We start from the raw sequence: 13,906 nt of genomic DNA, 5'->3' as shown, positions 1-13,906 counted from the left end.
ATAATAAGTATATTTTCTGAATGCAAAATCCTCTGTTTGGCTTTTGAAGTCTTTCATAATCTAGCTGCTTTCTATCGTTATAGTCTTGTTACACCTTACTTCCTTCTCTGTAATCTATGATCCAGTGACTGGCCTACTTGCTGTTGCTTTCACCAAACACTCCATGCATGTCTGTGCCCCATACCTGGAATTCTCTTTCTCTTCACCTTTGTGTTTTGGCTTTCTTCAAGTCTCAGCTAAAATCTCATCTTCTACAAGAAGTCTTTTCTAGGCCTCTTTAATCTTAGTGACTTCTCTCTAAGACCATTTCCAATTTATCCTGTATATACCTTGTTTATAAAACTGATGTTTGTCTTCATTAGATTGGGAGCTTCTTGAAGGCAGGATATGTTTTTGCCTTTCTTTGTACTCCTACAACACACAGTGCCTGGCCCATAAGAGGAACTTAAAAAATGCTTGCTGAACTGATCCTTAAGGAAAACGTAAGAAAGAGAAAGTGTTACAAGAGGGAAGGGAAAAATAAACGGTGCAATGTTGTTGGGCACATACATGAACAATATAAAGACTGAGCCAGAGCCGGATAAAGAAACAATTATGCTAACAGAGGAGTTTAGTAACCATTGCCAGGGTTCAACAGGTATGTTTAATAACTGTATTTCCATGTTTGGCTACCTAATGATTTTTAGATGTTAAAGCTAAAAATCAGACTTGTTTTTTAGGATAAAAATTCAATAAACATAACTAAATAACCACTGCATACAAAGTAATTGCTAGGTGATGGATATACCAAGATTAAAAACACTAATGTTCCCTTAATAAACACAGTGGAAACATGTACCAAATATTTGTTTAAAATATGATTAAGTGCCCAGAAAAAGTGGAACATAATGCTAAGAAAAATTCAGAGGGAAAGGTTACTTCTAGTGAGTGTGGTGAGAGGAAGGGGAAGTTTCCTGGTGGATATAGCAAAAGAGAGGAGGTTTTAAAGAAAAAGAAGGATTTCAACAGTTGAAGAAAATGTGGGGAGCAATTTGTTTCAGGCACGGGAGACAGGCTGTGTGAAATGTGTGGTGGCAATAAAGGGCAGCATGAGATTAGGGGCACAAGTAGTATAATTTGCTTAAACCATGGCGTGAAGGAAAGGGAGTCCTGTGAAATAAAAGTGGGATGACAGATTGGAAAACCGTGGAAGGAGCTGACTGGTAGGTTGAAGAGGCTCTATTTGATTTGGTGGGCAATGGAGTCAAGTTTTTTGAGTGACAATGACCCTACCTATGCAACAAGTAATTTGGGTAAAGGACAGATTACAGAAGAGAGAGCCTAAAGACAAAGAGACTATTTACAATAGTCCAAGGCAAGAAGCAATAAGGGCCTTGATCAAGATTGGTAGCAGTGGGAGAGGGCAGAAGAGAGTAAATGCAAAGCTTATTACAAAGGTAAAATCAAAGGATTTGGCAATGATAGAATGTAAATTAATGATTGCACCTCAATAGCTGAGACTCTGCCATATAAAAGCAATCTAAATATATGAAATGTCATTTCACAAGTAGCAACTATTATAATAAGCAACAAAGACATAAATGCAAACAAATTATAACTTAGAATATGAAATATGAATAGTACAGCTATGTATGATGGTGATTAGAGTACTGTACTGAACTTGGGAGTGAGGACCTGAACTCACAGCTTTCCTGAGACATTTACTAGCTGTGTGATTCTGAGTAAGTCACTTATTTCCTCATCTGTAAAATGGGGATAATATTAGCACCCAACAGGGTTGCTGTGAGAATCGAATGAGACAATATATGTAAAATACAATGCTAACCTTGAAGTACTATACAAATGCTAGCTATTACATAACAATTAATGAAATAATTGTTGTTCCTTGCTTAAATATACCAACAGAATTTTGGTGAGGATATGCACAATGATAAAACACCTAAGAAATATTAACTACTGTCTTACATGTTTAAAATTATGGGCATGACCATGTATCTGAACTTTCTGGATGATAAAAATCAAAATTTTTTTTACACATGACAGAAAAAATTACAAAAGCATACTTAAGATAGCTGTTCTTTAAGCTTCATTGTTCTTAAAAGTGATTTTAGTAACAACTAATTCAAGTGTTTAATAACAAACCATTGAATTGAATTAGTTTTTCTGAATTCATCATATTTGCAGAAATAACTTAAAAGAACCAGAAGGTCCAGTCAAAGGGCTATCTAGGTTGCATCTCAGGGGCCTCATATTCAATTTAAAAAATAAATAATATTCCCCTCCCTTTTTGTGCATGCACTGAATTTCCTGGCTGAGGTTCTCCTATCTTGAAAGCTCTTCTCGTTATCTATCTAACTCCTACCAGTCTTTAAAAGCATATCTAAATTCTCTCCTCTACCAAGAAAGTCTTTCCCTCATGATTTTAAAAATGTTTTCTTCTACCTGACTGTTCCAGTATTGCTATCTGTGCTGCATATTTGAGCACTTCATGATATTCAATTTAATAATTTATCATATCCTATCTTGTATTGTTCTCTAAATGTTTCCTATGTTTCTCATCTCTACAACCACAGTTAAATCCTTTGAGGATGGTAACTGTCATTCTACCCATGACAGAATTTATTTTGAAAAATAGATACATGGAAGGCATTTAATTCCATGTGGAACATCTCAAAAACATGGGGGGAAATATATATTGCTTTCCTTTCCTGAATTTTAACAAAAGCATTCAAACATCCCATCTTACAAAATATAATATTGACTTAAATGTTAAACTCTACTCACAATCTTCTAAGTTTTAAGTAAGCATACTACAAAAATGAGAAATTTAATAATTTTTATATCCATTTAAATCAATTTAAAAATGTTCATGTTTACCAGACTTGACATTACTATTTAGTACTATTTAGAATGTTTTTCCATAAAAAAAGAACAAACAACTAAGGTAAATATAACCACCTTCAAAATGCTTCCAGAAACACACAAAAAATATTGTCAACTACATTCCTTGGCAAATAAGTAGTACATATTCAGACATAATGATGAGTGTGTATAGGCAAAAGACATGTAATTTCGTCCTACTGCCAGAACTCTCTCCACCAACTCTACCTTCCATACTGGGCCTATGATTTAGTACTGTATTTAAGTCATTAGGAAGTTGCCTAGAAACACACAGAGGTCAGGTGATTTATCTAACATACAGCTAGTCAGTGTGAGAGGCTGAACTGAATCCAGTTGTTCTTAACTCTAAACCCAGCACTGAATCCACTACACACTATTACTTCTTCAGGAGTGTGTATAGGAATGTATAAATTTATTTGCCTATAATTATCAGTGAAAAATAAATTTACATTAATAAGTTTGATTAAACTTGACTTGGCTGTTCCAAAACTGAATGACTGGTCAGAGGCAAAAATGGATAAGAAAAGCAGGCTTCTCTTTTTTATACACTGACTTTTTCAAAAGTTCTATAGTACTCTAGGATTAGGAGGTAATCATGGCAATTACTAAGAAAGTAATACCACTAACCTGGGACTCCTCTCCCCTGGAGGTCTGATTTCATGGCAGCACTTCAGTAGAAGTCACAAAAAGTCTTGTGATCCACTGATAGGCTAATTGACCCACTGGAGATGTCTGCATTAAGTAACTTATGCCTTATTTTTGACTTTGCTACAATGTACAAGAATGCTTTGAAAAAGGACACTTCTTAATGACAAATGTTGGAGAAAATGTGGGAAAATTCAAACACTAATGCATTGCTGGTGGAGTTGCTGACTGGTATCCAACCATTCTGGAGAGCAATTTGGAACTGTGCCCAAAAGGCTATATAAAACTGTGTATACTCTTTGATCCAGCAATACTACTACTAGATCTATATCCCAAGGAGATCATAAAAAAGGTAAAAGTCCCACATGTACAAAAATATTTATAGCAGCTATTTGTAGTGGCAAATAATTGGAAATTGAGGGGATACCCATCAATTGTGGAATGGCTAAACAAGTTCTGGTATATTAATCTAATTGAATACTATTGTTCCATAAGAAATGGTGAGCAGGCAGATTTCAGAAAACCTGGAAAGACTTGCATGAACTGCTGGTGAGTGAAATGAGTGGAACCAGAACATTGTACACAGTAATAGCAACACTGTGTGATGACCAACTTTGTTAGACTTAGCTCTTCTGAGCAATCTGAGACAATTCCAAAAGACTCAGGATGGAAAATTCTATCCATATCCAGAGAAAGAACTATGGAGTCTGAATGCAGATCAAAGGATACTATTTTCTCTTTTTTTCCCCTCTCTCATGGTTTTTCCCTTTTGTTCTGAAATTTGTTTAATATGATCATACCTGTATAGTCTACATCAGATTGCATGCTCTCTTGGGGAAGAGAGAGTGGAGGGGAGGGGGGGAATTTAGAACTCAAAATCTTATAAAAGTGAATGCTGAAAATTAAAAATAAATTAATTTATTAAAAAAAAAAAAAGGAAAAAGGATACTTCCGGACTAATCCCCGCTTGATGCTCCATTTACATTTCTATCTCTCTCACTGAGGTAGCTATTGAGACAGACAGGTAAGCAAATATGTATAACAATTCAACTTCTCTCCTAACAAAATAAACTGACTGGTATCAGAAAGAGTCTAAAAGGCTCGTTCCTCTTCCCAAATTCCCTGATCAAATCAATAAAGCTTAACTACAAAGATATGTTGATAATCTTTCTAACACATTGATTTCACAGGTCCTTGACAGTCAATAAATACTTATTTGGCATCTACCCTAAGCTCAATGATCTCCACCTCATGGAGCACAAGATGACATAGTTATAAGCAGCCTGCTTAGGTGACTACACACTGATCCCCATGATTTATAATACTTAAGCCACCTGATAGTGTGGCTGTAATTGGACCACATCATTTACAATCAATCAATAAGCATTTATCAAATAGAAACTATGTGCTAGGCACTGGAGATGCAAATTCAATAAAGGAAAAACATTCCTACTTGCAAGGAGCTTACATCAACCTCTAAGGTCTCAAACTCAGTCTTTTTCAACTACAACCTTCCTTAGTTCCAATAGCAGCTTTTAACCTTACTCTTGGAATCTGCTATTAGCCAAAACCTAGGATCCTTTCCTTGGACCTTCTAGGATATCTTTTTTACTAATCTATAACACCCACTACCTAATTTTTCCTCTCCTGGGCAGCTAAGAACTACTAAAGAAAATCATGAAATTGGGCCGCTTGGTTCCATTAAAACTTAGTGCTACATCATCTCACCTGGTACACCCGGCATATGGCAATCTTTTTATTCGACTAATGTCCCATAAGATTATCCAAAATAACCAAATCTTGTCCATTCTCTTTAAATTCCCAAACCCTCATTCTTTATCAAACTATCTACACTCTTATTCATTAACTATCAATAAAAAGTTTCCACTACCACTTTATACTCCATTCTCCTTCTTTATGCCTTTACCTAGTCTCTCCTTCAATTTCAAGAAAAAGCAGACCTTCTTAACTCCTCTTAATTTCTTAATTCTCCTGCCTAAATCTTCAATCCTATTTCCACTTCCTTGCTCCCCAAATTTGCTCCAAGAATGCTCTGTGATTTCAATCTTTTCCTCTCCACTGGCTTCTGTACAACAAGCACATTCAAGTCTTCCACACATTCTGAAAACATCACTTTGATCTTATCTGCTTAATATGTATCATCTCTCCTTCACTTCAAAGGCAAAGAAAGAACATATAATCACAACCTCCACTTCCTCTCTACCTAATTCCTCAATGCCTTAAAAATGTGCCTTCTGTCCCTAGCACTCTCCTTCTGAGAGTTTACTCAAACTCTCAGAAGTCACTAGTGACCAAATCCAATGGCCTATTCTCAGTCCTTATTTTTCTCAGCTATTTGTAGCTGTATTCCATTTCTTGATACCCTTTCCTTCCTTAGTTTCTGTGACAGTACTTTTTTTTTAGTTCTCTTTCTATTTTTTTATTCTTCTTGTCTCCTTCACAAACTCCTCTCCTTTTTCAATCAACACAAGTGTGTGTAATGCCTTATCCTTGACCTCTTTCTTTCTATATTCTCTCCCCTGGTAATTTTCTCTACTCTATTTACCTTTATGCTGGTAATTCCTAAACCCATATCTCCAGACTTTTCCTGAGTTCCAGTCCTGGCTGAACCTGCTACCTGTGTCTCCCCAATATTTAAAACCTGCTAACCCTCCATCACTCTGGTTAACTAGGCTCAAAATCTAACTATTCCTCATTAGCTCCCCTCATTTCATATTCAAGTATCAAGTCCTATCAAGTATACTGCTGTAATACTCCCCGTCCAAATGAATCCTTCCTCACATACTTCCTGGCCCCCAAGAACTCCAGAGTTCACAACCTCATTACCTCTTACCAAGGAATGGTCTACTTAATCTGTTCATTTGTAAAGTTTCCCTCCACAGGAACAGAATTTAAGAGTTAGAAGGGACTGGTGAGAATCTATTCCAACCCATACCTGAACAGAATAACTTCCAACAATATCTCCCAGTGATCATGAAGCCTTTGTGCAGTGAACTCTAGTGAAGAACCTACTCAGCAATTCCAGTATGGGATAGCTCTAATTGCTAAGAAGTTTTTTCTCATATCAAACTTGAATCTGTCTCTTTGTAACTTCTATTGACCATTCCTAGTTCTCTTTTCTGAGGGGTAAGAACAACAAGTCTAACCCTTCTTACAACGGATAGTTCTTCAAAAGCTTGAAACTGGGCAGCTAGGTGGTTCAGTGGATAGAGCTCCAACCTTGGAGTCAAGAGGACCTGAGTTCAAATCTGGCCTCAGACACTTGACACTTGCTAGCTATGTGACCTTGGGCAAGTCACTTAACGCTGAGTGCCTAACCCTCCCCCCCCAAAAAAAGCTTGAAACTAATTAGTGTGTGTGTCCCCCTCAGCCTTCTCTTCCCCAGATTAACATCTCCAATTGCTTCACATGAATCTCCAAATGGCATAACATTAAGTCTACTGTCATCCTGGTTGTCTTCTTGTGTATGCTCTCCAACTTAATAGTATCCTTCTGAAGTATGCCACTCACAAGTGGACATTATACTCCAGATATGCTTTGACCAGGGCAGAGTACAGTACTTGATTTAGGAAAGTATTATCTCCCTTATGTTGGACACTGTGCCTCTTAGCCAAAGCCTAAACTAACTTTTTCTGGCTGTCACATGACACTACTGAGTTTACAGTCAATTAAAACCCCAGAACACTTTCAGATGAAATGCTATCTGGCCACACCCATTCCATACTATACTTGTGAAGATGATTTTTTAAACCCAAGTGCAAGACTCTACATTCCTTATAATTACACTCGTCCCTATTGAATTTTGTCATTTTATAATTATGCTAACATTTTTTTTGTTGTTGTTCTACTCTACCCTTTCAAGATCTTTTTGAGTTTCTATTGGCCTCACCTAGCTTTGTGTCAACTGCAAATGTGAGCACAGATCCCTGGGGCACTACACCAGATACCCACTAAGTTGACAATGGACCATTAACAAATATCTTTTTCCCTGGGTCTGGTAACTTAACCAGCTTCAAACACACCTAAATATATTTACATCTAGCTCACATTTATCTTGTCTGCAAGAATAGCATGTGACTGTCAGATGCTTTGTCAACATCTAGGTAAACTATATTCAATATTCTCCTAATCTACAAATCTAGTCAAAATCTACAAATCCTGTTCAAAAAAAGAAAAAAGAAAAAGAAATGTGCTACCTAGCATGATTTATTAATCCTCTTGTTAAAAATGTCATTTTTTTGTGGCTTGCCTTAACCCACAGAACTCTCCCTTACAACAAAGTAAATAAATCAAACCAAAACAAATCAACACATTGGCCACATCTAACAATGTATGCCTCATTCTACACCAATAGCCTACTGCCCCTCTGCCAAGAGAAAGAAGCCATTTTTCACTAAAAGTTGTTTAAAAGCACAAGAGATTACTGTATTGGTAAGAGATATGAAATCTCTCAATGCTGCTTTCCTTTATATTCTGATGGTCACCGCATATATTATTTTCCTAGTTCTATTAATTTCAATTTGTTTGATTCATTTTTGATGAAGCCACAGCAATTCTTTCTTTTCTAGATGTAAGTAAACCCTCTTTTTAATAATACACTTGAGTGAAATTTAGCTCATTGGCCTATTTTTTGGATTATTCATTCTCTTCACTTTTTTGAAAACTGAGACAATATTCTCCCTTCTTCATAACCTTTTAAAGACAGACAGTGGATCAGCAATCATGCCCACTAATTCTCAGATGCTTTAGACTATAAGCCAATGCAAGACTTATCTGCCTACAAACTTCTTAGCCTGACATTTAATGACCTTTTCAATTTGCTTCTAACCTACCCTTCTCCAGGCTTATCTCATATTACTTTCACTTGTTCTACACAGCCATTCCTGAACCCTAGCCCACACTTTCCCAGATCTATGACACTGTTCAGGTTTTTCCCCATCACTAAAATGTCATCCCCTCTATTTCTACCTATTGAGGCTACTTCACATTCAAGGCTCAGCCAAAATGCTAACTTCTCTATATTCTCCCACTCAATCAGGGAGAGGTGATCTTTCAATCTTTTAAAGTCTCACAGTTTTATGCATTCTTGCTATTACTGTTATTATATTTACCTAAAGATGAAATTTAGTTCTCCCAAAAGATTGCAGATTTCTTAAGGGAAAAGTTGTCTTTTCATCTTTATAACTCACTAAATAAAGTGCCTAAAACAGCTCTTGTGTATAGAAGACAGATAAATTAACTGAATAGAATCATCAAATATATCAAAAGTAAGGGAACTTCCTGGTGATGTTTTCCCTCATTGTATGCCTGAACCACATACAATCACAAGGTAATATATCTCCCAAGTTTTGGCAATCAATATTATCCAATGGTGGGATCCTCAAGAAGTGGTTCTTGTGTCTGAGGTCATCTCAGTTAAGTGGCCAGGTAGCTTTTAAAGTAATGAGTCTAAAAAATTATATGGCTGTATACTGTTTAACCATTTATCATTTCCTCAGAGCTTTCTGCCACCATGATGGGATGAGTAGGTAAGAAAATATTAAAAACAAAAACAAAAACAAAAACAAAAACAACAGGTGCAGCTAGGTGGCACAGTAGATAGAGCACAAGCCCTGAAGTCAGGAGGACCCAAGTTTAAATCTAGCCTCAGACCAAACACCTGACACTCACTAGCTGTGCGACCCTGGGCAAGTCACTTAACCTCAATTGCCTTGAAAAAAACCCAAAAAAACCTCAATCCTAGAATAAGGAGAAAAAAACGCAGGGTTTTTTGTCTCATTCATTAAGAGATGGAATCACAAGTCTTTTCTATACAAGTAATTAAGCTGAATAGGAATAAATGCTAAAACTAAAGCTACAAAGGAGAAACTGAAGCACTTACTCCATTACACTGAAATCACAGGTTATTCTGTATAACATTCTTGCTGAGTCTCACTAAAGCCCAAAACAATTGTGATAACCTTCAAAATCCAACTCACTCTCTATTTCATGAAGGCAATTTTTTTCCTTTGCTAATTAAAACTCTACTGCTACTAATGCATTTTCATTAAGTACTTGCAATAAAACTAAATTGTGTCAATAAGAGACAGGAATAATATCAGACTTTAAATTCACAAATAATGTTAAATCTTCCCCAGGAAATGCCACTACAGCTAACAATTAGAAAATTGCTAAGCTTTGAATCTAATTTCCTTTTTATTTCCTTTGCCCATTATTTGGCACAGATGTGAATGAACAATGAAAAGTTTAAGAGTCTAACATCAAGAAGGAAAAAGAATAGCTAATATGATTAATCTGCCTCCATACTAACCAAGGAGAGGCTGATAAAATACTTATAAAACTTCAAACATGATGTCCATGTTACTGTGAGACGTAGCACCCTAAATATTTTAATAAAACACAAAAATTATTTGTGCAATGGAAAAAGCACTGAATTTGAACTCAAAGAATGTGAGGTCAAATCCCAGCTTGGCCACTTATTACTCTAAGACCTTAGGCAAGCAAGTCACTTGGCTTCTCTGAAACTCAGTTTCCTCATCTGTAAAATGAAGGGCTCAGACTAGATGAAAATCTTAAGTCCCTTCTAGCTCCACACCCATAATCCTATATAATATATTTTTAAAAAGTTTTAACCAAGTTAGTTTACTTAGTTTTTTGTATTCCAAGTTTCATTCATTCCAAGCATTCATGGAATGAGGTATAGATGCCTTTTCCCACTACTTATCTAAAATATACATGGGAAAGAACCCTTTCTGTAGTGAAGAAATGCTAGTTATCAGTGGTCAAAAACACAAGACATGATTATATTATGTCACTTTATCCAAATCTTCCTTAACCCAGTTTCCCCATTCCTACCTAAACTCTTCTTCCCTTTCTACTTACCCCTTTTGTTTTTAAGAAGGTGCTTTAGCACATCCCTCTCTTTCAATGACAACAAAGGTAAGAAAAAAATCAAGTAGAGAACAGAGATAAAGAATAGATAAAAGGGTTAAAGTTTTAAAAAATTTGGGGACAATTTAGATACGTAGAGTTAACCTCTTTCAAGCTAGGTTTTGAATCTGTCAAACTAGGATAAAACTCTGCTGCCTTTCCTAAGACAACACAAGTAAACCACAGACAAAATACAGTTTCAGCTATATAATAAGACTCACAGACCAACATATATGTTATGCTGAATTAAAAAACCTCAACAGAACTCAACATAGCAAAGAACCCAGACCAAACAAGCCCAAAGCCACACCATTTGCAGTGTTAAACAATGACACTGCATAAATATTTACAGATGCGTAAGCATTTATATAATGTGTAAAGCATACAAATAAAATAGTAATTATAAAGGTACAGTAATATTTGTACATGGTCAATAAAACAATGAATTAGCTAATGAAAACTTGGAATCAATTAACTAAGTCAGTTGTCACAGATCATTTCTTTAGATGTGACAACCATTTTACAGATTTTAAAAGAACATATTTTCCCCCTAATGTTAAGATGACTGGACAATACAGAGAATGGCAAAAATATTTTTTCCCATTATGTAAGCACACAAAATAATAATAAAAAAAAAACAACTGAGCCTGCCACCATTCCCATTTAAGCACTCCACTGAACCATGCATAACAGCCTTTTACTTTTAAGACCAAAACAATGAATGGAAATTCAGGGTTAATAAAATTAATTTCAAACAAGCAAGCTAAGTGATTGACTTACAGGATCAGCTGGTGCAATGTTAGAATCAAATTGGGTCAGAGTTTGTGAGCTTGAAGAGCGTTCACTAAATGTCTCCCACTGCTGAACAGACAGAGGAGAGACAAGTCAGCATGATGAGAAAGATGGAGTAAAAGATCACTGGAGAAGATTTAGCAAAGTAATTCAGGAGTTGCACTGCAAGTTATGTGTCATAGGCCTTACTTAGAATAAAATACCATAACATTATTTATTTTTCATAAATATCTTCCATGTTCCAATTACTTTCCTATCCTAAATGTGTATACCACTTTAATATGACTAGAAGTATATGCCCTATTTTGAACTCTATGGAAATGTTTGAAAGATTTGTAAATTTGAAGGTCAGAAAAGTACAACAAAATATTTGGAAAGTAAAATGTTAAGTGGTGACCTATTTTGAATGATTCTCAGCAGTTTAAGAAAATTCCTTTAAGAGAATTATCTAGAAGAAGGGTGGTGAACCTTTGGCCTTGAGGCCATATGTGGCCTTCTAGATTCTTAAATGTCGCCTTTTGACTGAATCCAAATTTTATAGAACAAATCCTTTTAATAAAAGGCCACTTAAGGATCTAGAAGGCCACATGTAGCCTCAAGGTTGCAGGTTCTCCACCCCTGGTTTCTAGAAAAATGATTAAAAGTCTGTTCAAAATATTGCTGATGCAGAATCTAATGAAGCTATGAGTATTAAGTTCTTAGCTGAAAATATTATTCTAGTGTGACTTAGCAGTGCAACCTCTGAAAGATGATTCTATTATGTATGTGCACATATTTAATACAAATATATAGATATTTAATTATATATAATTGAGACATAATGCAAAGAATTCTTGAATACATATTTGAGTTTTTGTCAATTTGTAGCAAGTCAACCCCTGCGATCAGCACTACAGAACATGGCCATGCCAGATAACAAGACAACTGCCAATCAGGCATCCCCATTCATGCTAGAAAAATTAGAATGCGGCCACAATGAGAGCAAATCAAGCATCATAGTATGTATTGTAAATGGTATCTTTAAATACAAAAATATTACTCTTCTAAAAGAGGTACATTGAAAAAAATTAAACCTCTACATAAATCAGTGGAATGATGGGTCAACTTTATTATGTATGGCAGGTAAAATTTTGAAATGAAAAAGCTATTTTGGAGAAGAGTTTAGTGAAAATATAAATAAGAATCTTTCTATGGGAAAATGATAATACTATCAATATAAAATTTAGTTTTTATAGCAACTTCTAATACATATAACTATGTAAACTCAAAACATTTTTTTGGAGGGAAGGGGTAGGAGGACAACTAACCTTTGAAATAGGGGAGAGGGAGAAACCACATAAATGCTGTATATACACACTAATGTCAACATACATATACATCTACCCCATCATCCCAAATCTCCATCTGTACTTCAGAATGGAATTTTTGTCACTCTAACATCTCCCTACAACTTCATAAGTACTTAATTTGAGATAATATGAAAAAATAAAATGTTATATAAACATATTTCTAGTCTATTCCAAATCTAAAGTTCTATACTCTAGGTTAAATTGTTGGAAATTACCTGGGGAAAGAAAAGGACAAGGTAGGATTCCCCTTTGCTAAAGAACCACTTTTATCTCATATAGAAGTAGAATTTTTATCAGGAAATCATTGTACTTTTTCTTTTTACTATTACTGATAACTGTTAGGGATAATAAATTTAGTCACAGATACTTACTGTATGGAAACAGATGAAATGAACATTAAACTACATTTAATTTAGGAGATTTTTATCCAAAGGTCAAATGAATAGCTTAAGTTTTAGACTGTAAGCTACTTGAGAGCAGGGACTTTTCATTTTTGTCTTTGTATCACCAGCACTTAGCACAGTGCTTGGTTACACAGCAGGTACTTAACAAAAGTTTGTTGACTGATTAAACTCCAAAGTCAGACTATGGCTTACTTTTTCTTCGAATCACTATATGTTTTTATGTAAAAAATTTCGATCTTTATACACTATGGTTGATCAATAAAAGTCCTTGGGGCAGGTAGGTTGCACAATGGATAGAGCACCCGTTCTGGAGTCAGGAGGACATGAGTTCAAATGTGGTATCAGACCAGATACTTGACGCTTACTAGCTGTGTGACCCTGGGCAAGTCACTTAATCCCAAATGCCTTAATATTAAAGATCCTTACATAGCATAACTGTTTCTTAAGTCACCCAACAGGAATGTAACTTGACCACATGAGGGAGTACAACAAATTCTAGCCTTGAAGATGTAGGTTTGAGTCCTGGCTTCACTGTTTTTTATGACTTTGGCTAAATTACTTAAATGCCGCCGTCTCAGTTTTCACATCTAAAATTAGGATAATAATGAATAACTCCTAATTGTATAGGTTATTTGTGAGGATAAGGCAAAAAGATATATATAAAAAAATTTCTGTAACTCTAAAGCATTATGTGACTATGAATTGCTATTATTAAAAAGAAGGACAAGTAGGTATAAAGATGAAAGATCCAATAATAGGGGGTTTTTTGTTTTTTTTAATACACAAATAAATTCAGGAACTTGGCTCATAGAATCTTTTTTTTTTTATTAAGGCAATTGGGATTAAGTGACTTGCCCAGGGTCA

The 13,906-nt window shown here is 35.3% G+C and overlaps 1 protein-coding gene across 15 annotated transcripts in view; it reads right to left on the bottom strand.

The window, feature by feature from the left end:
• The window catches only part of REPS1 (RALBP1 associated Eps domain containing 1), a 95,691-nt gene that overhangs the window by 26,126 nt on the left and 55,659 nt on the right, over positions 1–13,906 (bottom strand). For 4 of the 15 annotated variants that reach the window (XM_078155107.1, XM_078155110.1, XM_078155108.1 and 1 more), the window contains 2 exons: positions 11,278–11,358; positions 330–470 (listed from right to left, as the gene is read on the bottom strand). The exons of 4 other annotated variants lie outside the window; for them this stretch is intronic. In XM_078155107.1, coding sequence (XP_078011233.1) covers positions 330–470; positions 11,278–11,358 — 222 coding nt within the window. The remainder of the gene's footprint in view (positions 1–329; positions 471–11,277; positions 11,359–13,906) is intronic. 7 more of the 15 variants (XM_020973749.2, XM_020973748.2, XM_020973753.2 and 4 more) reach the window with 3 other exon arrangements.

This window comes from Phascolarctos cinereus, unplaced genomic scaffold (assembly GCF_003287225.1).
Source record: "Phascolarctos cinereus isolate Bilbo 61053 unplaced genomic scaffold, phaCin_HiC Scaffold_5;HRSCAF=322, whole genome shotgun sequence".
Taxonomy (NCBI): Eukaryota; Metazoa; Chordata; class Mammalia; order Diprotodontia; family Phascolarctidae; genus Phascolarctos; species Phascolarctos cinereus.
The sequence above is the reverse complement of the archived record's forward strand: the minus strand, read 5'-3'. Positions and strand labels throughout refer to the sequence as shown.